The sequence below is a fragment of the Gallinula chloropus genome (genome assembly GCF_964237585.1).
Source record: "Gallinula chloropus genome assembly, chromosome: 3".
Classification (NCBI taxonomy): Eukaryota; Metazoa; Chordata; class Aves; order Gruiformes; family Rallidae; genus Gallinula; species Gallinula chloropus.
The window spans coordinates 43143197-43169101 of NC_140087.1; the positions used below are offsets into that span (position 1 = coordinate 43143197).

The 25905-nt window shown below is 44.9% G+C and overlaps 1 protein-coding gene across 1 annotated transcript; it reads left to right on the plus strand.

Annotated features, from left to right (window-relative positions):
* The first annotated feature begins 1960 nt into the window (after positions 1-1960).
* Positions 1961-25704, plus strand: GPR137B (G protein-coupled receptor 137B). The gene is made up of 7 exons (XM_084261467.1): positions 1961-2344; positions 10926-10975; positions 15481-15703; positions 19377-19530; positions 21611-21735; positions 23706-23830; positions 25118-25704. Exons 1-7 carry the CDS (start codon positions 1976-1978, stop codon positions 25227-25229), a joined length of 1158 nt encoding a protein of 385 aa, XP_084117593.1. The 5' UTR covers positions 1961-1975; the 3' UTR covers positions 25230-25704.
* Positions 25705-25905: the final 201 nt, after the last annotated feature.

Below are 25905 nucleotides of genomic sequence, written 5' to 3' on the forward strand. Positions count from 1 at the left end.
ATTCAGCTTCTCTGACAAACTTTCTTCAGTAACTGCTCAGTTTTCCATGTTCTACCCTGGTATCAAGTCAATTTTACTTTTTTTTCCCCCCAGGAAATATGCAGGGTCTAGGAACAGGTGACGATTTAAAACTAAGTCCAAGTTTATTTATGTTGAAGCCATAAAATCCTCTTTCTGTGCAAGCTATAACATACCTCTGTACACGTATGTGATGTTAAGTGTTTGGACATTTCTTATCTTCTCTCCTCTTTCCCATCATTCACTGTGTGTTTTGTGTATTTCTACACATAGTCAAATTGACACAGCCACTCAGTGCTGTGCATCACCCTGCTTCTGTGAGCTGTTTATCCAGGATTTCCAAAGCTGGCTGCTCCTGGTAAGGGTCTTAAAATCATAATCTAGCCAACTTCAGTAGTCGTCACCTGATTTAGGGAAGCGCTGAAAACCCACAGATCCCTTTCCAGTCAGTGGGGGCTGAGTGTGTTTAGCACCTTTAAAAGCAAACTGCTTGTGTTTCAGTACCTAAACATGGATTTTGGAATATAGCTTTAAGTGTTCGGAGTGGGTATTTTTAGGGTAGGACAAGCTTCACTTAGAGATCTTTTAAAAGAACTATACAAACTTAAATATGTGGTATTTATATTGATAAGTACAATTAAAAGAATTGTCCTTTTCAGCAAAACATTAGTTCTGAACTCCTTTTGGGGTGAGGCATTAATAATGGCAATCATTGTTCTAGCTAGTACTCAGTGGCAGTATCAGTATCTGCATACCCTGAACACTGTGTTAGTTCACTCTTTCACTTGAAGCAATCTCTTTTCACTGCTCACCAGACATGTGGGGTCCTCCCTGGGGATTATTCCAAGTAACAAGCATTTCTTGTAATCAGCTTAGTATAAATAACAGAACAAAACGTGTCAGTGCTCCAGCCATAACCAAGGTATCTTTGAAAGACCTTGGTTTTGGATGGTGTATATACTCCATACATGACCTAGAGACAGATGAAGCCTTTGCACCACGCTGCAAATGTCTAAACCACTCGGTTTCAGTTCTCGCTTCTCACCCCCCGTGAGTCAAACCCAGCAGCCTGCCATAGCACCTATTAATTTATAGATTTAATCTCAAGGGCACATCTGCACACTTGTGAGAAGGCGTGTCTGGTCAGCTGTTGCCACAGTGATGGCACAAATAGACAACAACCAAGAAGAAAAGGACCTGTAGCTGCATGTACGCTTTGGTGAATTTGGGGATTTTAGGGGGTTTTATTTGTTCCTGTATATGCCACGTTTGGAAGCCTGGATGTGCCTTTTCTTCCATTCTAATTAAATGTCTTATGTTAGAAGAAAAGGAAGACACTGAATGTGCTATATTTGCTGTGCAAATTGTGTATTTCTTTATAAACACAAAGGTTTCTGCAGCGCAGAACTGAACTGTGACAGTTTATTTCAGTGGTTTGGATTTCATGACTGCTTTTAAGGTGCTTAAAATTATTCCGAATGAAATGCAGCTAAATAAAGTACTTGCTAAATGGGAAACAAGACCAAAAAATCCTACAAAGATAGAATGTGCTGCCATGGGAAAATGTCAGGTACCTGCTTCTGTAGAAAATAGAGCATTACTTAACTAATTTAAAATCCAGATACTTTTCCTTAGGAAAAAATACCCACAGTAAAGCATTCAGGGGCTGGTGGATTTCTTTGTTTCTTAAGGATGGTAAAGATTCATGCACAAACATCAGCAAAGGGCTGATGTTTCTGAGCTGTTCCCTGCCAATTGCTGACAAAGGCAGTCCTAATGAATCATTCTGAATTGTGATCATGTGCTACCAGCCCACAGTGAGCTGCCAAAGAGGAAGTGCAGCTTGTTTTCTTTCATTTTCTTGATTCCTATGCTGTAGGAAGATGAAAGGAGAAGGAGGAGGAGGCAACAGCGGCAGCCAAACTTAATAAATAATTCTGAGGATTCCTGATATCAAATGGAGGCCCCTGAGTGGGACCCACTGAAAAATGACACCCTTCCGCCGACCCTGACGCCAGCTGTCCCTCCGTATGTGAAGTTGGGCCTGACCATTGTATACACCGTTTTTTATTCACTGCTTTTTGTGTTCATCTACGTCCAGCTCTGGCTGGTCCTTCACTACAGGCACAAGAGGTTCAGTTATCAAACTGTCTTTCTGTTTCTGTGCTTGTTTTGGGCCTCTCTTAGGACTGTGCTCTTTTCATTTTACTTCAAAGACTTTGTCACAGCAAATTCTCTCAGTCCCTTCATCTTCTGGCTTCTCTATTGCTTCCCAGTCTGCCTCCAGTTTTTCACCTTGACCCTGATGAATCTTTACTTCACACAGGTAAGCAACAGATATTTGGTTGATTAAATCTGATAGAATGGTAAAGCATTGTTTTCTAAGAATTGTGAGAAAAATGTAATTTCCTAATGTACTTTGGCAATGCAAAAAGCAAATTTCAGCTAGTTGGGAATTTTAACTTTTGATCTATGCACAAATGATCAGTGTTACAATAAAACTGGGGTCTGAATTAATCATTTAGGAATGGCAAATAATATAGCTACTGATTATTAAGTGGATGTCATTTAATTTAAAGGTTGGGGGAAAAATATAGGTGAGCTTGAAAGTTATACATCTAAAATGCTGTTCTATGATTATTTTTTATTATTGCTGTTGTTATTACAAGACTTCTAAATGTCCTGGCTTAGCAGACCTGATCTTTGTGTGCAGTCAGAACTGTAATTTCTAATACTGCCTGCAATACCCCACATCAGTTTTTCTCAAGCTTGCTAACACGTTTCTGAGTCGAGAGTTCTGTTCTGGGTATCACGATCAAAGCCTATGACCGAGTTCTACTGCAGACCCAAATTCCTGTAGTGATCTGTATCACAAAGAGCAGTGACTCTGGATCCCAGTAAGTGCTAAGTGCTGCACAGAGATGCACCCTCGATTTCAAGGATGCTGTGATGCAAAAGTAAATTACCTGTATAGTGGAGTGAAGTAAATAGTATCTCCATTTCAGAAACACGTCTTGGGAGGGTATCTATGCTAAGGACAGTGAAGAAGCCAGGTGAGTTAGATTGCACAGCATTCCAGGTTGTTGCAGTTAGGCTTGCTTAGAAGTATTTTTGGTGAGCTTGTTATCTTGGCACTGGGCTGCAGGACAGGATACTGGCATGCTGAGGCAAAGAAAGGCTGCCGGGTTTGCCTAAGGTCTCACAGGAAGCTTGTGAGAGGGCAGGGACTGGGTACTCTATCTCCTCAGTACCGCTATGGACCTGGAGCAGGAATCCAAGCCAGCACTCAGACAAACCTTCTCAAAGTCCACTTTCCCAGTGCAGGGGTAGTTGCCCCGGAGAGCACCAGCCAGCCCCAGAGCACCACAGCAGTGCTCAGGATGCTCTGGGTGTTACTGTGGACCCCACTTGGAACCAGCTTGGTGTCTGGGAGTTTCTGGGTTAGTTCCTACAGTCTTTAACAGTGCTCTGTAGCGATTACAGGCCTGTCAGTTCTGAGCAGCCTGCCTGGAGATATCGGGCTGCTTGTGTGTGCTGCCATCCTAGAGCTGAAAAAGCAGCAATGGTAAGCATGACAGCTGTAAGAGGATCACTTGAGCTGTAGAGGGTATTAAATACTTAGAACTACATACAGAGTTTTGTGTTCAGGTTTACTTTTCTGGATTCAGTGTCAGAAAGACCTGCTAACTCACCCAGCTCCACTCCCTGGGACTTGCGATATATTAAGGGATTACAGGAACCTTTCATCTGCATGCTACTTAAATCCTACTCAGGCATGTGGTGACCTATGCTTTATCCCAGAGCTATTGTGAGAGTCATTTGATAATGGTGCAGCTCCCCAGGGGAAAATGTCCATCATCACACTGTCCATCCCCATCATAGTGGCTGGGACTAAGTCATAGCCCTAGGTCAGGTTATTCCCCCAGACACACACATAGGGCTGCTGTGGAAGTCTGGAGCCAGAATGCTGCATTCTTGCTCTTTGGCAAGAGAAGCTGAGGCTGACATGAGCACAGAGGGGGTACAGCAGTGTGCCCCCTGTGCCAGTACTTAGGGGCTTACCACTGTGGGTAACTGATCCCTTTTGTCTAAGGAAGATTTAAAAAGAGAGCATACAGAATGCACACATATGTCCTTTTAATTTATTTTTGGCATTGCTGTCTGATACCATTCAGGAAGTCCAAGTCAGTGGCTGAAAACAAAAAAAAAATGCTAAGTCTCTTGGCTCTGCTGTGGGGAGAATTTCTGCTTTGTCACCATGAGTCCTCACCATCTTCCTGTGACCCCATGTGTCAGCTACCTGTCTTGAAGAGCTGTTGCGAGGCTTCTGAAGCAATATTTGCAATATTTGCAAGAGGCTTTCAGAGTTTGTGATGGGCATCATAATCTTTAACAATTGTAGGCCACTGTGGACAGGCCTGCAACAAACAACAATTTGTATTGTTGTTTGCTTTAGAGATGGCTGCTCCCAGTGACATTTCATCTCAAATATCTCCCCAGCCAAAAGAAAACCTTAAGAAATAAAAGCACAGCCATTGTAGGAATATCATGTGTGACACAGAATAAGTGCATATATTTTTAATTCACTCTTATTAATTCTTTACTTCTAACCATTAGAAGGTGGTTTGGCTTGAAATTCAGCATCATCTTGAGACTGTATATTTAATGTGCATCTAGCTTTCCACAATAGGCAAGCAAGAACTAGTGTGAAAGGGGTGGGGAAAGAGAATGTTGTTTTCAGTAATGGCTTATAACTTCACAGGCTTGTTCAGAAACAACTATTATCCTTTTTATTTATTTATTTTTTTACTTTAAAAGGAAGGCAAGAAAGGTCTGCAGCTGTGTCTCATTGCATTAAAATCATGCTATTTAACTGGTGCTTAGCTAGAGGGAAAGAAGTGATTCATGTATTGGGACAGGGGACTGGAAGAGACCTCATGGGTCTCTGGAATTTGCAGGTGTTTATTAATCTGCTGTATGACACCCAGGCATGTGGCACAGCTAGGAAAACTTTTAGATATAGAGGTGAGAAGAAAAAGTGGTTCCAGAAATACTGCAAATCATCCTTGCCAAACAAAACCCCACATTTGGCAAGTGCCCGAGGGCATTTTTCAAAATAATAAGCACCTTTGAACTTGACAGAAAGTTACCCACAACTATTCTCTTTTTAATAGGTATCCCAAAGCAATGGAGATGCAAATTTAGACTGTATTTCATGTGTGGCAAGACAAACAAGCCAGCAGCACAGGAAGGGCTGTTCCCAGACCTGAGCATCACCATCAACAGACACAGCAGAAGGAGCTGTAATGCACTGGGGCAGGTTGCTAAAGAGGGAGACCTGTGGATAAAAGTGTAGTGACAACCAAAATGGTTTTGACTCAGAACAATTCCCAAGGAATCTTTGGACTAACAGCCAAATTCAGGGTACTTCACTATGGTTTTGATGCTGTGCTTATGGCAGAATAGAAGATAAGACTGCTGCAGATAAGGCTTATATAATACTAGCTACTCTCAGCAATTAGACAGCAGAAAATATGTGGTGTTTCTAGTGAGAGCACTGAATTTATTAGAATTTTTAATCCTGTGTCTATATTCATTCTCTTCTAAAGAAAAAAAAAAAACATAATGTGACCTACTGTCACAGGATAAGCCTGTTTCTGCTTAGAAATCATCAATATAAATCTCAAGTGAAAGTGAGATCCAGTGACACTTCAGTGGAACAGCAGCCTGGTAAAGAACTGCATTGTACCAAGCCAGAGCAGGTGCCTGACCCTGAAGTGTGCATTTCCACCTACAGAGCCCCAGAAGCCTGTAGATCTGTTTGCCTCACACCTGCAGCTCCCTGGGGTTATAAAGCAAAGACTGCAAATCAGCAAATGCTGTATTTTCCACTTCAGGTGACACCAGACAGTGAGGGTCCCAGGGCTCAGGCACTCTTTTATTCCTGTTCTGCCCAGCCAGATCTCCCTGTCCCTGACAAGAGGAGACCGAGAGGAGTCCCCAGGCCTTACAGTCAGCACTGTGGGCAAAAGTGTAAAGAAGCCCTGGGGGGGGGAAAAATAAAGTTGCCTTTTTTGGTGTGTGTGAGGGGTGGGTAGAGAAAGGGCTTGCTTCACTTTGTCCTGTTTGCTTTAAACTTTACACTTCCCTGGGGAACAGGATACAAGTGAAGCAGGAGGGAGGCTAGGATGCAGGGTTACCGACTTGAAAAACAAGGTCAGGGCCAAAGGCCGTGAGCCATAGGGGATGCTGGAAATCCCAGGCCTCCCCTGTGGCCAGGCACAGTAAAACATTTGGTGGGCTGTAGGTTTCATCAGTGGGGTGGGAACTTCTCCAGGACCTGGGAAACGTGGTGCTGAGCTAAAGAATTGTGAGGCTGTATGGGTGGAGAAGAGCTGGTAGGCAGATTTACCTCTCCTTCCTCCTCCCTAACCATCTTCCCTTTTCTCTGGCATCCACATTAAGAAGCTTACCTTGCCTCCCAGGCAGGGCTGATAAAATCAGGGACTTTCAAATGAGGAGGAATTGTGCAGAGTAAGGCAGTTTAGAGGGAAGCTGGCCATGCTGGAAGTGCCTGGCAGGGTGGGGTAAAACCAGCACAAGGCTTTCCACGAGGTTACATGTATCTCAGCGGAACTCTGGTATGTGTTAGGTCTGGGAAGAAAATTAAGAGAACTTCTCATTCTCTAATTACTGGGAATAGCATTTCCAAAGTAGTGGCACAAGCGAGAGAACAGAAAGGGTGTTTTACTTTTTAATAGAAATGAATACACCTTATTTTACAAAGCTTGCTATTAGTATAAGACATGCTTTAGGTGTACGTAGAACTACCCACGAGTCTAACTAGGGATGGGAAAGCATCAGCAAATATGTTTGGCTTAAAACATTGCTCTCAATGTTACATCTATAAAAGACAAATGGCAACTGCAGACTGGCTGGCTCTCAGCTTCTGACACGAAGAATGAGGTCATTTGACTTAGAAAACAACTTGATAGGAAAGCTACCCATGCAAGTTCACTGTGGCTGCCAGCCCCACAATGGTCACTGTCCTTTCAGTACTATTTTTACCAATTTACATAAGGCTGAGTGTGGTAGTGAGTCAAGTTGCCCATGTCTGTAGGCCCTCTGTAGAGTTTAGAGAGTAGAGGGAAACTTGCATATTTTGGGGAATCTGATGTAAATGAAAGAATGAATATGGGAGAGAAAGGGGAAGGGGAAGGTGGGCCTGGGACTGGAATATACACATCAGAGGAAAGATGTATGTGCTGATAGTGAGGGACTCTGGGCCTGCATGAGGTTGTGGCATGTTTTCAGGGTGCAAAGAGAAGCTTGCATGGAGTGTGACAGAGGAAGAGAGGGGCTGTGGTGAATGGAACTGGGAGGGAAACGTACATGCTATGCTTCTTAGAGAGTTTTTGAAATGAGAACTGGTAAAGCTGAACTTTTGGTAAGCTGATCTGCGGCTCCTGTAAACGGGAATTGATCGGTTAGCACTAGAGGTATAGTGGAGGTTTGTGCCAGCTGTCATGTCAGTCCAGGTAAATCAGAGCATTGCTCCAGTGGGATTTTCTTTTGCTCTGGGAACACCTCATTTGGCTTTGACACCTGTTTCGTTGTTAATTACGAGGCCAGAGTGGCTCCTGATTTAACTGGAACCCCCTTAAACAGCCTGGTCCCACCTGCCTTCTCTGCTGCCCAGCAGCTCTGCAGAGATCTCTGCAGCAGACCTGCTAATGGACTCACAGGCCATCCTCACTTGTCCTCTGCTGGGACCTGGTAAAATGCCTTTAAGGCCAGCTGTTTGCATCAGTTCCTGCAACAGACATTTTCCCTCGCTGTGTGAAGGGCTTTTTGGAGTCCTTTTGTACTGCTGCAGTTTTATATGCCAGACATATACCTCAGGGGAGTGGAGGAGGGAGTGTGAGAATCTCATTTGAGGTTTCCAGTCCTTTGGCAAAAACAAGGAGTCAAAACAGGATACTTCTCCTTTCAAGAACAAGCAACAGGGAAAATACTTTAAAGAAGAAAAAGTAGCCCTTTAGATATTAGAAAATGAGCAAGGAATTTCACTGAGTTTTCTGTGTTGCTGTTCGTCCTGGGGATCTCTGAAAGGTCTTTTTAAAAAATAGTCAGCCTTCTGTTTGCTGTTTAGTCTATTCTTAGGAATAGCCTGGTTTGCTCTGGTTTGCTGGAAGACTTACTTAGATGACTCAGATATTGACTGGAAGCTTTCTCAACACTGTTGTGGGGAGGGGCCATTGAGCAACCAGTCTCCTGAGCTAAATGACTGCTAAAAGCAAAAGCTGCACCCACGCAGGGAAGGTATATTGAGATCAGCTTCTGACATCCTTACTCCCACTGAACAGCCCTTTATTCTGTGACAATCACATTGCTTCCAGCAAGGCTACTCATGATCTAAGGCCCCGCCAGTGTTTGAGCTAAGTGGCAGAACTTGGCCACCTGTATTTCTGTCTAGCAGTGAATTTGTAAGAGTGCTCATGCCTCACAGCGTAGCCTTCATTCTGTGTAGCATCCATTTTTAATGCAGTGTTCATTTTCTTTCTTAATGGCCATTTTTCTCCAGTAAAATTCAGAAGTATTTATTGGCTGGGAGAGGACCACTAAATGTGGAATCACAGTAACAGCTGTTTTGGTAATCTCACATCTGGAGAGCCTGCTGGATCTGCAGCAGGAACATCATGTTTGGCTTTATCAGTTATCCATGGAGCTTTTGCTAGATAGCACAGCACCGGACTGTTTTATCTGACAGGAGTGCTCTGTCAGGGGTGAGTGGGTCCTTTTTGGGGAATGGTGGGGTATGGTGTTCAGGAACTTGTGAATTTTTGAGAGTTTGTGGACCCAGCACAACTCATTGCCCACTGCAAACTGCTTGTCTTTTGTATTCTTTGCACAGGCTCTGAACCCTCTGTTCAGTGCTGCTCCTCTCCTGAAAGCTGTCAAAATTAACGGTATAATGTGTGAGTAAGTGCTGCTCAGAACAGGTGAGGATTGTGGAGGATTGTGGAATGGCCCTAGAGACAAGTTTTACTTGTTTAGTTTCACTGAGGTCTGGAATCTGTTCCTTCCCGCTTGCCCACAGTGTCCTCCAGAATAAGCAGAGTAGGCAACAAGTCTGGTACAAAAACCATACAGTAAGTGTTTTGAACCCCATCTCTTCTCTAAAAACCAAGAGCTCCTCTTTGTGTACCTCAGAAACATAGAATATTCACAAGCCTCTTGTACCTCTCCTCTCAATAGCAAGTAAAATGACATAAAAGCCTTCGTGAACTGCTGTGGGAATTCACGCTCCAGGAATTTGGAGAATGAATCACAAAAATCTTTCATAAGGGAAACTGCCAGAGGTGTTAACTATTTGAAAACAGTACCAGTGGCAGAACAAAATTTTGAGAGATTTCCCCCCCACAACTTTTCAATCTTATTCTCAGCTATTATTTTTCTAGGGCCTGCTAAAAAGCGCAGTGTTCTCTGCTAAGCAGGCTGATGCGTCACAAAAATAATATCCATGTCAGGGCAGCTGTTTATGGTGAATAGGAGTTAAATGACAAGTTTTTCCAGGAGCACTGGAACAAGTGAAGCCTGATTTTCTCCATATCTATGAGCTCTTTCCATAACTGGGGCATTAGTAATGATACTTTGCTATGCAGACACACTTATACTGGGGGATGTGTAGGCTCATTTTGCAGAGTTCTCCTCACAGAGGTCAAATATCAGATGCATTTACAGGCTTCCTGACTTCTGCTGGGTCACTGGTTTTTAGGAGGGTGATGAAGGCTCATGTTTTTGATGCTTCAAGTCGATTTCTCTCTGTTCTCTGACCAGAGTGTTTTAAGTAAAATTAATGGGGGGACATGGCAGGTTGATAGGCAGAAACATGCCTACACATACATAGTCATCATGCAAGTCCTGTTTACTTGAGAAAGCATGATAATCATAGCAATTGTTATGCAAGGTATACTGAAGAGCATGCAAAACCAAGTGAAATTGATAAGGCAGGATAACCTGAGGAGAAAATAATTAGGAAACAACCCAGAATAAGTCATATAGTAAGTTTTTTTAATAATAGCATGCAATCAGCATGTTGGTTTAAAGGAACATTTGTAAACTGAGGTTGTTTGGAAACTATGTTAGCTTATGAAAAAACAGTGATGTATCCCTGTATTTTTTTAATAAATATGATATAAAATATGCTAATCCAGTTTTGTGTAATTTCTGATGGAGGTTAAGCACCTGTGACTGATACTACCTAGCTACACTGCAGAAGACATGTCAGTATTTAATCTTTTCTGTTACAGCAAGGTAACTACTGGGCCTGAGGTATCTCACTGTAAAAATACATATTGTTGTATAGTGAACAGTCAGCAGAAGCCATATATACCTCAGAGTAAAACAATGAGTTTGGTTCTGGGTGACATTTCTGTGGCACTGTAACATGGATACAAACGTACATATCCAGTCTTACCACAGGGAACTATGACGGGCGCTTCACATGAACAGCGTCTGATGCAATAGGCTGGTGTGAACTGGTCTACATGAGAGATATGTACTCTTAGGTCATGTGAGAGCCTAATAATTTCTTGGCTCTGTGGTTATACTGGCATTGGTCCTCTTGTGAATACCGGTATAATGAACCTTATTCCCAAGGCCAGAGTAAGGGAAAATAATGGTACAGACAATTTGTATACAAGTACATTGTGATCGCCTGCTGAGTGGTTTTAATACTTTGCTTAGAGCTTGCCTGCCATGCATAAGCAATAAGTGCTAATCTGTTATGTAATGAAACCTGTCATTACATTGCTTGTGACCTGTGAGACAGGATTCCTGCAGATCACAGCATGTTTCTCTACTGACATGTACCCAGTTTAATGTGATATTTTTCTGTTTTGCAGGTGATTTTCAAAGCTAAATCAAAATATTCCCCAGAGCTACTGAAATACAGGTAAGAACTATGCAAACATTCAGTGGGGTAAAGAAGAGTAGCCATGCTGTTTGGGAACCACTACATCTTTGATAATCTGTGGCACTTGTATCTCAGCTGTTCATATTTATGTACTGATATTTGATGACAATGGTTCGGAGGTCAGCAGCTTCCTATGACATTGAGAAATCTTTGTCATTTCCCAACACTAGCACCATTTTTAGACATTCACATATTTCAAAGGCAAATATTTCAATTGCTAGTAGAAAACTCTCACCCTGGTAACTTGTTTGCAGGTTCTTCACATTTGTGTGCTAGGTGACTTCAGATCCGGCACTTTGGTAGCAGTAGCAGAGTGGTGTATTTATTTTGACAGGAATGAGTAGGACTGGGTATGTATTAATCTGTGAGGTCAGTGGTGATAAAGACTGCAAAGTTTTGGGAAAATGAGAGGAGGTTGTGTCCATTCTAAAGAGAGAATTTACAATCTCGATTTAGGATAGAAAACGAGAGTAATTTGAAACTGAAATCTGACTTGTTTTTTGCTGGCTGTTAGGAGAACATAGTGCTGTATGAACAGGTCAAATATTAACATTGTCCTTGCCCTGGATAGTTTGTTAAGCAATTGGGTTTCCAGCTGGATAGGCAGTTGTTTAGGGCAAGCTCTTCAGAAACCACGTGTGGTAGAATGGCAGTACAGTGAGAGCAGGTTTGGGGTGGACTGTGCTTGGGCTGGTGAGTGGGACACACAAGGTGTGAGATGGCTGACTGAGGGCTGTGGACTCCATGCTGAACTGCAGCTGATGGAGAAATTTTAAGGATGGGAACAGAGGGGCTGCATGTATTTTGGAGTCCTTGGGAATGCTTTCAAGTTAGTGGGTCTGTGTGCATATCTTGGCCGCATTCCAAACCACAAGGAGCAAGAGCAGGATGCTCCCTGCTAAACATCGTAGCACATAAATACGTTCACCCCCCTTTGCGCTCTGGTTTCTGTGGGAAGGAAATCCAGGAGTGTGGGCTGGCAGGCAGGCACAGCACACGCCAGCCACGGCCCCAGCCAGCCCCCAGGACAGGAGTGCCTACCCTGGTGGGACGCAAAGGCGAGAGGAACAGAAAGGGTGGCTTTGCACAAAGCCTGGGCAGCAGGTCAGGGTGCTATAGGCACATGTTCACAAACACGGGCTTCAGAGGTGAGAGGTAGTAGAAGCTCATCTGTTACTGATGTTTGTGGCAAGGCTTTGTTCTTGAAAAGTGCTTGAAAATTTTTCTTCAAAGAGAGGAAGCTTGTGATATTTAGCCAGTGCCTATGACGTGACTACATCAGCACCCTGCATGTAGTTCTTGGAGTGTTTCCATTCCTAAACACTTATGTATTATGTCCAGGATTACTCATGCACAGACCACCCTCCCCACAACAGCTCCATGTCCACCCTGACTCTTGCCCACTGCATTTCTAGCACAGATCACTCCTGGATCTGGCCTAGCCCTTTCTCTCTTACTCATCTCTGTCAGTAAAGGACTCTGGTTGCTCAGTGCCAGCGCAGAAGTGGATGATGGATGATAGAAAGATGGATAGCCTACAGACAGTGGCTGGAGCCTGCAATTCCTGAATTTGAGGTTTTTTTATTGCTGAATGTTCAGGATTTTTTCCCCCATTTTCTTTAGTAAATGCCAGAACTTACTTTCTGGTGTTGGCATTTCTGCAATAGATAATGGCAACATAAACAGGACAACAGAGAGGTTAGACTGCAGTCTGTGTATTAACAGAGGTCTCAACAATCAGAATAATTTCAGGTACAGAAAAAAAAAAATCCTATGAGAGATCCAGCACAGCCTTCATGATGTTGGTCACTGTGGCAAAAGAGCTCAAGGCATAGATTGTGCCAGCCCAACTTCATATTCAAACAGTTCTTCTGCACGTCTCCCAGGGCTTGGGGATTTCTTACAGTGGGTTCAGATGAGGCTTGCTGTGCTGTGCATGCCGTGTTGCACACAAGCCTCAGACACTGTGGTTTCAGAGGAAACCGCATAGAAAATGCAGTAGTTTCAAACAGATTTTCCTGTTTAACTGCAAAACTCACTGCATTCACCCAAAGTTTGATTTTAAACTGAAAGGAAAGTTTAGAGGTGCACCCACACCTGACACAGAAAGGACAGAACGCCCTGGCACGTGCCTTCCCCAGCCCAGTGAGATTACACACAGTTTCTTTTAAGGGACTAGCCCCAAAATGGGGATTAGGCACAATAGGCTTTTGAACAGTCACTGGTGCAATCTGGAAGCACTTCTCCTGCCCTGCCTTTCTGTTTTCTAAAAAAACCCATATGCTTATTCACACCTTTCAGGTACCCTTGTAGTTAAGATGCAAGGATATATTCTGCCTTTAAGCAAGTGAGGAATGTTTTCTGCAGCTGAAGAGACCCTAAAACTGCTCTGAGTGACACAGCCTGCATCTCAGTCAGTGTTTATTCAGAAGTTCAGCAACAATGCTTCTATTGAAACAGGCCCCTGTTTCCCCAGCCACTTCATGTTAATAAGGGGGATGGAAGATCATTATGTGAAGAGCTGCACAACTTACTGGCCATGACAGCTCACCCTGGCACCTACAGGAGTGTGTGGGCATGAGAGCGTGACAGCGCTTTTTTTGGGGCTGAAGTCCGTCCAGGAGGAGCCTGGTCTGAAGCCTCTAAGCCTGGCTGGTTGGAAGCCAGCATCAAGGGCTTGCAGGCTGCGCTGATGCAGAAGGTCCCTCTGACTAAGCTAAGCAAAAAGAGAGCGTGTACTTGCTGTCCTGCAAGCAGGCAGCATGATCATTCCTTTTCTCATAAGCTCAAAGCTCTGAGGAATGTTTTACCTGCACTACAGTGGGGGAACAGAGATGAGACTATTAAAAAGGTTTTGGGAGGGGAAGGAAAGACAGACATGACCACCATATATAAAGACTTTTGAGATAGTAGCACAAGCTGTAAATGTATCACCACTGCAACCGGGCTCTGCATTCTCCAGAGGAAGTTGTGTGAGTGAGGGGCTTCAGGACTGCAGTGCTTCCAGCATTAGACAGTGAGGCTTAAAGGAATTCCCTCTAGCTGCTTATCTTAAAAACAGAGCCTTGCCCTGGACAGTTAAGAACATGCACAGCCTTCCCCCCTGAGAGGGAATTTCTGTGACTGGCAAGGAAAAGACAGCATCCTCACTCGCTGCCAGATATAGCTGGAAAGAAGGGTATTGATTCACAAGCAGGGACTTTTAGGCTTTCAGTTCTCCCTTTTGTGCACTTAAAAGGTCCCAAAGGTATACCACTTCCTTTCTTGCCCTCTGAAAAGCAGACAGCTATGCTTCACTTTGTAGCTGGGTTGGTGCTATCCCAAAACGGTATGTGTGAAAGAAAAAGATGGCCATTGGGCAAAGGACTTTTAAAAATCAGAATTTGATTCCTTAGGGACAGTCTGGATATTTTTTTGTCAGCCAAATTCAAAGTTCCCAGCTGGCATGAAAAGCTGTGGCCAAAACCTCTCGATGTTCAGTGACTGCAGGTCATGATCCTTAGCAGTAATTGCCTTGGTCAGCATTGATAATGAAGTAAGAAAACACCTGAAATGGAAACATGCCTTTTTTCTTTTTTTTTCTCCCCCCCCCCCCCATCCTTTTTTTCTTTTAAAAGTGAAAAAACTCCACAGCTGTGTGTAGGAGTAAAGAGGAATTAGAAGCAGCTTTCCCTGAGTATGTGGTATACTTATATTGCGGGTGTCAGTGCTGGGTAGGTAGGAAAAAACAGATAGAGAAGAACAGGCTGGTTTCTAGGCTTCTGGCTGTTACATTTCTGTTCCAGCTCTGCTCCTGTCCATGTGTAAATGAACCTTTTCCCTGGCATGGATGGCAAAATGCCAACCCAGAATCAATATGGGTATTTACATTTCTTGATGTTTATTTCAAGATGTTGCCCCTGACCATGTTATTTAGGAAAAGAGACAGAGAAAGATGTCGGGGAACCAGTAACTTGGACATTTTTCCTACTGTTAGACACTTCCCTAATTTAGTATGAAATCTGATGACAAGCATCAGCGGTCAGTGGTACTTCTGATGACCCTGGTGGTGTAGTAAAACCAGGGTCAAACCCAGTCCATGCTGGGCAACTCAAGCTTTTGGGAGGTTTGTCCTGTCAGTGAGTAGTCAGAGGGTTTGTGCTGTATATGAAGTGCATGCTCTAAGAAAGTACATGTATATTTTAATTAGTTTTTAAGAACTGTGCTGTTGTATTTCTGCTGCAAAGAGTCTTCCATGTTTTGGTGCTTGACATTAATTTCTTTACTTACAGCTTGTTGTGTAACTGTAAAAACAGGTTTGAACTGAGCTAAGTTAATCTCTCCAGCAATCTGGAGCTCTCTGATTTGGGCTCCGGCGGCTGGTCACTCTGTCAGCTGTGACAGCCCAACATGTGTGGCTTTCATTGCCCAGAGTGCAGCTTCCATCTCATGACCAACACTTGCTGAACAATGCCGCTAAAACTGTTTTCTCCTCACTCTCCCAGGTTGCCCCTCTACCTGGCTTCTCTTTTCATAAGTCTCCTCTTCCTCTTGGTGAATTTAACATGTGCAGTATTGGTGAGGACACAGAATTCAGAGAGAAAAGTCATTGTCTCTGTCCGGGTGGCAATTAATGACACGTTGTTTGTGCTGTGTGCTGTTTCACTCTCCATCTGCCTGTATAAGATTTCCAAGATGTCTTTAGCCAACATTTACTTGGAGTCCAAGGTAAGGTACATTTTCAGTTCTTTTCAAGTACCTTCTGAGTGACAAGGGCAGTGTGAGGCAAAGCCATGCTGTTCTTTAGAGCCCATGAGAGCTGGAGGCCTTAAGCTTCCCAGTTTGCACTTGGCTGGCCTTCCTGTTTGATGTATGAATCAAATACTGAGTGGTAGCAAGGGTGCTTTTGGCTAACAGCAGTGACTGCAAACCATGTATTTTAAGGCAGGGCTTACAGAACTTACTGGCTGGAGTTTCTCACACCTGCTTTTCAGGTGGATGCTACTTTTTCCAGATCCCCAGCTGAAGACCACTTCATTTCAGTACTGCTGCATAGAGGTGGTCTATACTTCAGGATCCTTCAGCTTGTGAAATTACTGACTAAGTTAACTGTTTAAAGTAGGAGCATACTGAAGATAAGCCAAACAGGAACGTGAATCTCCCTTTATATGTTTGCATATTGTCCTATAGATCATAAGAATGTGTTTTAGAAGACTTAATACATTGTAAATTAGCCAAGTGGGGAGAAGGGGGAAAAGGTCCCTCCTTTTACTCTACAAAATCTTCTTTAAAGAAGTATTGTTAGGTTCATAGCTTTGGAGACATTCAGTGGTCATGGCACTTGCTATGTGGCATCACAGAAGTGTGCGGTGTTTATTATAAAATCAGTATCTATAAATAATGAAACAGGGCTTTCAAAGGTCCTTGCATTTGCAGTAGATGATTAGGTCTTAAATTATAAGTTTATCCAATAGCACATTACCATCACCACAACAAACCTTTTAAAAATGCAAGTTTCAGCTGTTACTTAGAAAATCTTACAATAAAATTCCTCTCTCCGTTTACCTAATCAGATGAAAGGAGTACTTTTCCTGTTTAATCAAATCTGGCCATGCTGAAAGTTTAGGGCTGAATAGAAGATTTAAAAACACAGCTTAGTTTGTTTTGGTTTTTCCAAGCCTGTCATTTGCTGACCAAAGGGCATGGGCAATGGATTATTTTTACTAGTGAGAAAAGTTTTTCTACTGCTGCAAATCACAGAAGCATAAATCTCAGTAACAAAGCAGTGTTAACCTAAGGGAGGCTTTGGTAGATTACTTTGTTCCGTTTCCTCTTCCTGCAGGAAGCCTGATCTTCTTTACTTCAAGTTATTTCATAAAACCAAAACAAACTCTAACGTGATTGCAGAGAGGAAGGGACAGGACATTCAGCCGATGAAAGTTCGAATCTGGGAATGAGAATTAGAGAGGGCTTTGCTCCTTTCTGCTGACCTGAAATGGGAGTTGCTCTGGGGATCTCCAGTAGGATTTGCCTGCACGTACTTAGGGATACAGATGGCTGGAGCTGGCAGTGGAAAAACATCCTGGTTTAATCTGCTGCTGTTGTGCTGCAAAAACTGGCTAAAGGAGAAAAATCCGTTCTCTGCAGAGATATGATAGAAGTAGCGTTGGAGATAACGCGTGCTCTGCGCTGCGCATAGGTGGGCATCGGTACTGGCAGCCTTTTATCTGCATCTCCCATCCACTGGCAGGTCCCTTCTGAGCTCAGGTGAAAATGCATTCACCCCTGCCACCTGGCACAGGGGACCTGTCCCGTTCTCCACACCCAGGCTGCGAGAGCAGAAGGAGGTGCACAGCCCTGCCCTTAGGTGCTGACTGGGTCTAGTTCTGTGCTGGCCAGAAGCATCATCTAGTGGGACATGCTAGCAATTCAGGGTTCCTGCTCTTTTCTGTAGGGGCCTGTGACTGAAAAAGGACGACTCTGGCTGTGCTTTCCCCTCCCCCAAACCACACTGCCTGGCAGCAAAACCAGGACATTTTCACCCCCTTTTTGTATTTGGTAGGATTGAAGTTTGTTAAATCCACAGCGTATTTAACTATTAAAGAATGACAGCTATCTGGGGAAACCCATCTGGAAGTACCAACCCCATGCTGCTCTTCACTTCTGCTGTCCCAGGTCTGTAAATGCCACTGAGCTGGAATATGGTATGTGCCAGTCAGCAGCTTTTCTCTGCTCTCATACCCTCTGTTTCCATGACAGCGGCACTTGCTAGTGCCACAGGGGAATAGAGAAGTGCCTAGCAAACATTTCCTCTTTGTGGTATTTCCTGCTTGCTGGTCTTGCCACAGCATTCACCACTGCCTACTACGTATCTGGCTTCAGTTCCCATGCAGCAGCAGGCTCTTGGCTCACTCCTGACGTGGCTGCAGGCTGTGTGCTGGTGGACTGTACTTGGGATTTTGTAATGCTCCTGAGCCTGACTGTTCCCTGAATCAATATTGTTTTGCTGGGAAGGCTGGCAAGCAAGCTTTATGCAAGCTTTTCTGACTATGACCTGAGCTCCTCTTTACTGGCACCCATCAGGGAATGTCCTGCCCAAGGAGCTTGGTTGGCAGAGCCACAGGGACAATGGCCACCGGTATGGGTGAGCTGCAGAGGGGCCCTGGTAGCCTCCTGAAGGCCAGGGATGCCGGACGTGGTGACTTTGGTGACTTATTTTGCCCACTACTTTAGTAGCCATTCTGTTGTCCACACTCTACTTGCCATGGTGCTTGGAACCTCTGCTCCTTGGCTGCAAACCTGAAGCAGAGTGTGTGTGTGGAGGGAAGTGTCAGCAGACCTTCCTGTCCCCTGCACTGGTATAAAAGGTCCTGTGAGAGAAGGAGCAGCTTCCTTTTCTCACACAGCTGAGAGCAGCCCATCCTCATGGTGTGGGTCTCTGCCAGGAGAGGACAGGGCTCGTGAAACAAATTTTGCTCCCCTAAAAGCACACAGAGCTTTAACACATCTTTCCTTCTTCTGGCCGTGCAAAGCACTATTTCAGAGCCAACTGCTTCTTCCTTCAAAGCCAGTCCCATTTCTGTATGTCTGCCTGCCTCTGTGATCAGACTCACACTTACCCTGTAGCCATGGCTCCTGGATTCCTTCCTTTCTTGCTGCTACAACTCCTTTGCTGGAGTCACAGTCCCCCAGAGTGACCACAGTGGTCAGGTGTCTCACTTATTCCTCACACTGGATTAGGCTCTTTCCCCTGATCTGTCCATTTTGGCCTCTGAGGCTTAGGAACTGTCCTGATTCCACACTTTGCAGTCGCACTTCTCCCCTTGTGCCCAAGCTGCTGCTCACAGCCAGCCCTGCCACGGTCGCTCTGCCCGTGGGCTGTGCTTCTGCTTTGTCTCCGCTGTGTTGACATTAAGTAAAGCAGGATGTTCTGTTCCTGTCTGCGCTGTCTTTAACTGCTGACTGTTAGGATCTGCTCTGTACTTAGGGAAACAGTGCAAAGCAAGCAGTTGTAAAAAGATGCAAGATTGCATCATGCTAGCAATAGCAAGCCAGCCTCTGACACGGGATGCTCTGGAGCTGACGTGCAGCTGAGGGCTGAGTTCTTTTGCTCCATCTTATACCAAATGTGGTTCTTTGTGTTTCGTTGCTCTGAGAGTAGTGCCTGTACGATAAGCTGTACAGAGCAGTCACAGCCCATCTTGGTAACTGCTGTCATTGCCTGGAAACCGCTGTACTGATGCAATACAGGAATGCACACAGTGTAGGTTATGCCCATCAAGGAAGGGAAGTGACTAAGTCGCATTAGGCAGAGCAGCATGGCAGCCCTCGAAGTCCACGCAAAGTCATGGTCCTGCCACCTCCCCGTGGGAATAATGACCTCTGTGTAAATCTCTTCCAGGGTTCATCTGTCTGTCAGGTGACAAGTATTGGAGTGACTGTTATACTACTTTATACCTCACGAGCCTGTTACAACTTGTTCATCTTGTCCTTTTCCCAAACCAAGAAAGTCAATTCTTTTGACTACGATTGGTACAACGTATCAGATCAGGCAAGTATGAAAATATTTGCTAACACAAAGAACTCATTCTGTATGTGATGGCTGATTTCCTAAATTCTATGACAAGAGAAATTAATGTCTTAAAAGCCTGTTATTTTTTTCTTTTATCCAATGAACTAAGATTGTTTTGCTCCAGGAATACAAACTTCTGGTAATTTCAGCATAAGGAGGAAAGAAAACCCCAGTGCTAAAAGAAAGAAGTAACCACTAGCCAAATAATTTTGATAAAACATTTTTTTAAACCTTGATTGTATTGTTTAAAAAAATTCCTTTTATTAAAAAAGACAGGTGCTTTGTCTATTAGAAAGAATGGACTGTACTGGGAGAAGCAGGAAAACGGTGCTTGAATTCACTGAAATGCTCAGTTCTGAAGTCACTGAATCTCCCATTGCCACCCAGGGCTGTGGAGTTCTCTGTCTGAATTCTGTCATTAGCACAGTACCTTCTGTAGTTTGAAGGCAAGACTATGATCCTTGCCAGCCTTTAATTGCAAGTGACAGTTCAGACTGAAAAGTGACACCGATAAAAACACTAAAGGAAATAGCCAGGGATTCTTTGTTGAATGTTCAAAAAATTGGGCTTCTGGCTCCTTTCTCTGCTTTAAAGCACATAGTCAGGTCCCAGTAGTTTTCCAGCTCCACTGAAGCTGGGCAAAATGGCAGGTCTGAGTCTGTACCTGTACCATGAGTTCATTTTGTTTGACCTCAAGATCCTGGACACGTGATGTCTGCCCACACTCTCAGCAAGCACCCGCAGACCAAAACAGTGTCCCTGGGCTCGCAGGGGCCTTGGGCTGCCAGGGTGGCCAGGCAAACCTGAAGCCATTAACGGTTTTCTGTTGAGCAGTAGATAAAACTGTAAATAAGGAACAGGTAAACAGCAGGGCAGGGTTGCCCACAGGACCTCGTTACGAGCTCGTTGAGTAGCGTCTGTCAAGGGACCGCTAATCAGCCCTGCTGCGGTGCAGAGAAGAGGAGTGCAGCTAAGTGATGCTACTCCATGTAATTAGAAATCACAGGTTTTAGGCAGAAGTGCACCAGATTGTGACTCATCTCCTGAATCAAGCACTTCCCCTGTCGTTGGGGCCTGGTGTTGCTGCTGGGCCCTTGCAGGAGGCACTTCTTGTGCTGACTCCTGCTGTCTGGAGTAACGGGCTGGAACTTTAATGGCCAGAATATTTGGTCCCGTTTCCTTGGTGGAGGCAGAGGTTGTTCACAGGGAGCTGATTGGAAAGCTTTAGGCCTTAGGTCACCACAACTGAACATCTGATCTGACTTGGGACATCAGGGTTGCCTAGAATTTGGGGTAAATTATTTGAGCCATACATAAAGGGCCTGAAAGTAAGGAGCAAGTACTCAATTTGGCACCAGAATCGAAGGTCACTTTTAAAAGTACAGCCCAGTGTTAGTACTGTGGTAGTGCTTCAGGTCACCTGTCAAAAACATTACCCTTTTCTCTTCTGTGGAAACACACGAAAGGACAGGATTTACCCTCTGCAGGTATGGTGAACAGTGGAGGGGAAATCCAGAGAGAAGTTCAGAGCTAATGCTGGAGTAACAGCACACTTACTCAAGCTAGCAGTGTGCGCCAATTTGAAGGGATTCAAGCCTTCATTCTTAAAAGGCAGATACCCAGCAATACCCTTGAAGACCTGGGCATTGATTGTTCCTTTCTGTATTATTCCCAGCAGGAAAAAGACTGGAAAACTAGTTTCTCACTACCTAGACTTGATCACTTGATCACATGGTTGCTTGCTAGGCTCTTAGATGGGGAAACCCCCCACATGAAACTTTGGTTTTGCTAAAGAAAAGACAGCAGGAGAAGGAGGAGGATGAAAGCTAGAAGGAAAGGCTAGTCATGCACCTTACAAGATAGCATTTTGATTTTTTTTAGTATGCCTTTAATCATTAGCCAGGTTAATCTGGTTTTACTGGATGGAATTTGTGGCTACGTTGTCAAGCATTTCAGCACCTAAAATACAGGTCTTCCTGAGGTGACATGTTGCCTCCTGCACCTTTAAATGAGCTGCCATCTTGGTTTTTAAACACATTTCTCTCTGACTTTTCAACAGGCAGATCTGAAATGCCAGCTGGGAGATGCAGGTTACATAGTGTTCGGTGTGATCCTTTTCATCTGGGAGCTCTTGCCTACTTCCTTGGTTGTGTATTTCTTCCGTGTCCGAAACCCTACAAAAGATCTAGTAAGTAGAATTTGTAAGTGTATTGTAAGTGTATTTGTCCAGGCAGGTCTGGGGGGGCTCAGCTTCTGAAGAAGCTTTTTCTGCTTTACATTTTGATTTCTTTTTTCAGCATGTCCTTGGCAGAATAAAAGCAATGCAGACTTCCCACTTCTCCAGACTAACTCCTCATGAGAGAAGCTCAGTCTTATTTACCCAGAAGGGCAACAGGGCATTTCTCAGGCAGTTAAAATTCAGAAACCTTCTTAAATTTAGGGACACCTTCCCTTTGGAATTTGTGGTACTTTACTGGATTCACAGGAAAAGAAGTTTGTTATCCAAGCTTGGCATCTCCCATCACGCAGCGGTAAGGACGGCTGCGTGCTGACTGCGTGAACTAACAGATCGAATCACAGTGAGAAACCTGCCCAAAGGGGAGCTCAGGTGGAGCCAAACAGGCAGCGTTCTCCAACAAGCCAAAGAGCTCTGTGGTAGCACATCTGAGGCTGTATTTTTGCCTTGTGATTTGCAGAAAGCCTTAAGTCTCCAACTGCATACAGAAACGGTGCAGAAGAGCTACACGGTGTGGTGGTAAGGGGAAAGCTGGAAATGACAGTGGTAGAAGGAAACAAGAGGCCGTAGCCAGGCAAGACGGAACTTCAGCGCCACAAGAGGGAGGCCAAGGGCCGCAGGACTCCCGCCTAACGCATTCAGTAGGCCAGCTCTTAGAGCAGTTTATTCCTCAGTGATCCAGCGGTAGAAAATTGGCCAGAAACTTGGCCAGAAAGGATGGGGTTGGAATTCAAACCAACCCTCTTTTGGAGATAAATATATATATCTTAATTGTGATTTATTTGAAAATCCAAAATGTGCTTTATATTTTAATAGGGAACAATCCCATGGAATTGTTCCTGGGCTTTATGTTCCATTCAGGACTTTGGAAACCAGGCGTCTGGTGAGAGGCAGGTCGGTTCTGCGCTGCTCATGTGCAGAGCTGTCCCCAGCAGCTGGTTCTAGCCTGGAACAAGCTGTGGGCCTGCTCTGGCTCACACGCAGGGCAGCTGCAGTGTGTGGCCCTTTCCTTGCCATACCTGCAGCCAGGCAGCTGTTGGAAACAGGGACATGACAGGGAGGGACCTGTGCTTAGTTCTTCTTTGTCAAAGTTATTTAACATCTAAAAAATAGAGTGAGATGAAACTGCTCTCCTGCTTCAGGCAAAGGAGATGTCAGCCTGGCTTATCCACAGGTGCAGGGAACCCTGCTTCCTGGGGATGGAGGCAGTGGGTCAGAAGGAGAGGCTCAGGTGCGCCCTAGGTGTCCTGCTGCACGGTTTCCAGGATCAAACGCACCGTCTGAATCTTATATGTTTTCTGGGTGTTTGATTCATAAGGAAATGAAACCAAAATGCTGTGTAAATGAAGGAATGACATGTACATCCCTTTCCCTGTTTTATCAAAGGGCCTTTCCTTGGGATTCGACCTTCATGGCGCTATGGAGTAGATGCTGAAGTTGCTCAGAGAGGTCCTAAGGAGCTCTTTTTCAGCTGTGGTTTCATTAAGCTAGGGTTCAGTTCCTGAGGCAAGGGAAGTAGAGCACCAGAAAGGAGGGCTACGAATGTGGGACATGCTAATGCCAAATCTCTTTAGATGTTTCATATCTTTCAGCTCCTTATCTGATTCCCTGCTGCTCACTTCAAGTAAGCTGACTGAAAGCACAAAGTGTCTAGGGGGGACAGGGATTCAGCAGACAGGTTAAATGCATCTTGGAGGGTGGCCAGGGATGGACCATGTCTGCTAGCTAGGAGGAAGGACAAGGAAAAACTAGACTATCACTATGCTGGTGAAGGAAAAAAAGTTCTGTTGCCTACAGTGAATGCAAAATTACTGGTTTTATTTTGGAAGCCAGGAGGTGAGTCTGCACTGACTTCTAGAAGTTAAGCACCAAGCAGTTTATCAATCTGCTGCACGCACTGACTGAGCTTTCCCTTTCCTCAGGCCAACACAGGAATGGTCCCAAGCCACGGCTTCAGTCCCAGATCTTATTTCTTTGACAACCCTCGCAGATACGACAGCGATGACGATCTGGCATGGAATATTGCACCACAGGGGGCACAGGGCAGGTGAGATAAAAGAGGGGCCCTGGTGTGGCTTAATCCCAGCCAGCAACTGAGCCCCACACAGCCACTCGCTCACTTCCCCTGGGCAGAATGGGGGAGAACTGGAAGGGTAAAAGGGAGAAAACCTGGGAGCTGAGGTACAGAGAGTTTAACAGGGAAAGCAAAAGCCACGTCCAAGCAAAGCAAGAGAAGGAATTCATTCCCCACTCCCCATGGGCGGGCAGGAGTTCAGCCATGCCCAGGAAAGCCACTTACTAGTTTAAGCGTATGAGCAAGGCAAGCTTGTGACAGTAGCGATGAGCAACCTCTCAACTTAAGCTGCTCTGCAATGTGTTTAAAGGTCCTGGGGCTTACCCAAAATAAAGGGGGCATTTGCTTTCCTACTTGCTGAAAGTATACATGTATCCACCTACCTCCTGAAATCCCACAGAACCAGAACTGGCACAAACCCCCTGTTTTCTCTGTGTAACGGTGAGCTTTAGGTAAGGGTGCTCATCTGAGAAGGAGCAGCTTACAGCAAGAATGATGGCCCCCAGTTTGGAGAAGGCAGGACACTACCCTGCCCTGAAAGGAGGCTCAGCCACGTGTTGCTCATTGGCCAGTCCTGTACCTGTGTGCTATAGTGACAACAAAGCCTGCCTTGCCAAGGGTAGCTAACGTACCCAGATCTAGTTCCTGGTACTCGTTTAGCTAAGGTTGTGTAGTCACTGCCTCCGAGCCCAAATGACAACTCAGTAGAGTAGGGTACTCACAATTCACAGCTGTCAATCATCCTACCCCTGCGTTAGTTTTCCACGCAGTAGCTAAACCCAGTGGGGACACCAGAGGTGGTTGATGCCAGGCTGGGACCCAGCCGACAGCTAGAGGCATCCTCCCTTCCGCGGAGAGGCAGGCAGGATCCAGCCGTGCTGGTGATGCAGGCACACACCAGCGCTGCATGTGAAAAGCCCCTGTGCCGGGGTGGCTCCTGGTGTGCATCCCCCTGCACACGGACACAGGATGTTTACCTCTCCAGCAGCTCTCTGGCAGTCACCCCCCCCCAGGCACGGATTAGCAGCACCACTTCTGGGTTTTAAAACAACTGGATTAGTGAAGCAGAAAGGGGCAAGTCCTTAGCGAACTAGAAGAACCAGGGAACAGTGAGTTGAGAGTACAGAATAATCAACAGATCACAAAACCAAACTGCAGCCTGAATCCCGGCACCTACACGGTGGCCTTTCACCCGCATTCACTGCCAGGCTTCTGCAGAACCAACCTGCCAGTCACTAACCCTTCCATTTTCTTTTGAAGGCTCTCTCCAGACTACTACGACTGGGGCCATCAGAACAACAGCTTCATGGCTTACATAGGATCCCTCCAACAAGATCCAGCACTGGACACGGACCGGCCAAGCCCCATATGACTGCGGCAGCCTTCTAGGACACTCCCGTGTTGAAACACGTGTTCTGAAAAACAAAGTTTAGCAGTTCTCCTCCAGCTTTCGGTATTTAGAAGTGTTCCTATGCACAGATAAATGAAGAACTTGTCTTTGCCACGAGCTTTTCGTAGTTCAAGAAGAAGTATAAGCTAATGATTTACACTCTGAAGACTGTTTGAATTAATACCTTGTTCCGAGCCCTGGCATTTTTGGCTTTGAGCAGGGTTGCTAGAAGGTATAATTTAATCATTTTCTGCTCATTTTAAAAGAGCAAATTTCATGAAGTGAAACGGCATAATTATTTTCTAAGTATTTTTATTTTTACACTATGTATTAGCTTAGGAATACATGGCTGTGGTGAATAGACTGTAAACACACCGACAGGTTGGCCAAGCACGTGACAGTAGCGAGTCTGACACGCACAGAGAAGCCTGTAAGGGAGTAATACCAACCCGATTAAATACTGTCTTTTCAAATCACTGCTGCGGTCTCGGAGCCCAATTTACGCTTTGGATCATCACTGCTTCCTCAGTGTGGCAAGATGGTTGGAGGCTACAAGTCATCTACACTCCAGTTACCATCTCGAAACACACTGCAGTCTTCTAAGGCTTTTTCTTTAACAAAAGCCTAGGATGCACAGCCTGGGAACAGAGAGAGAGCC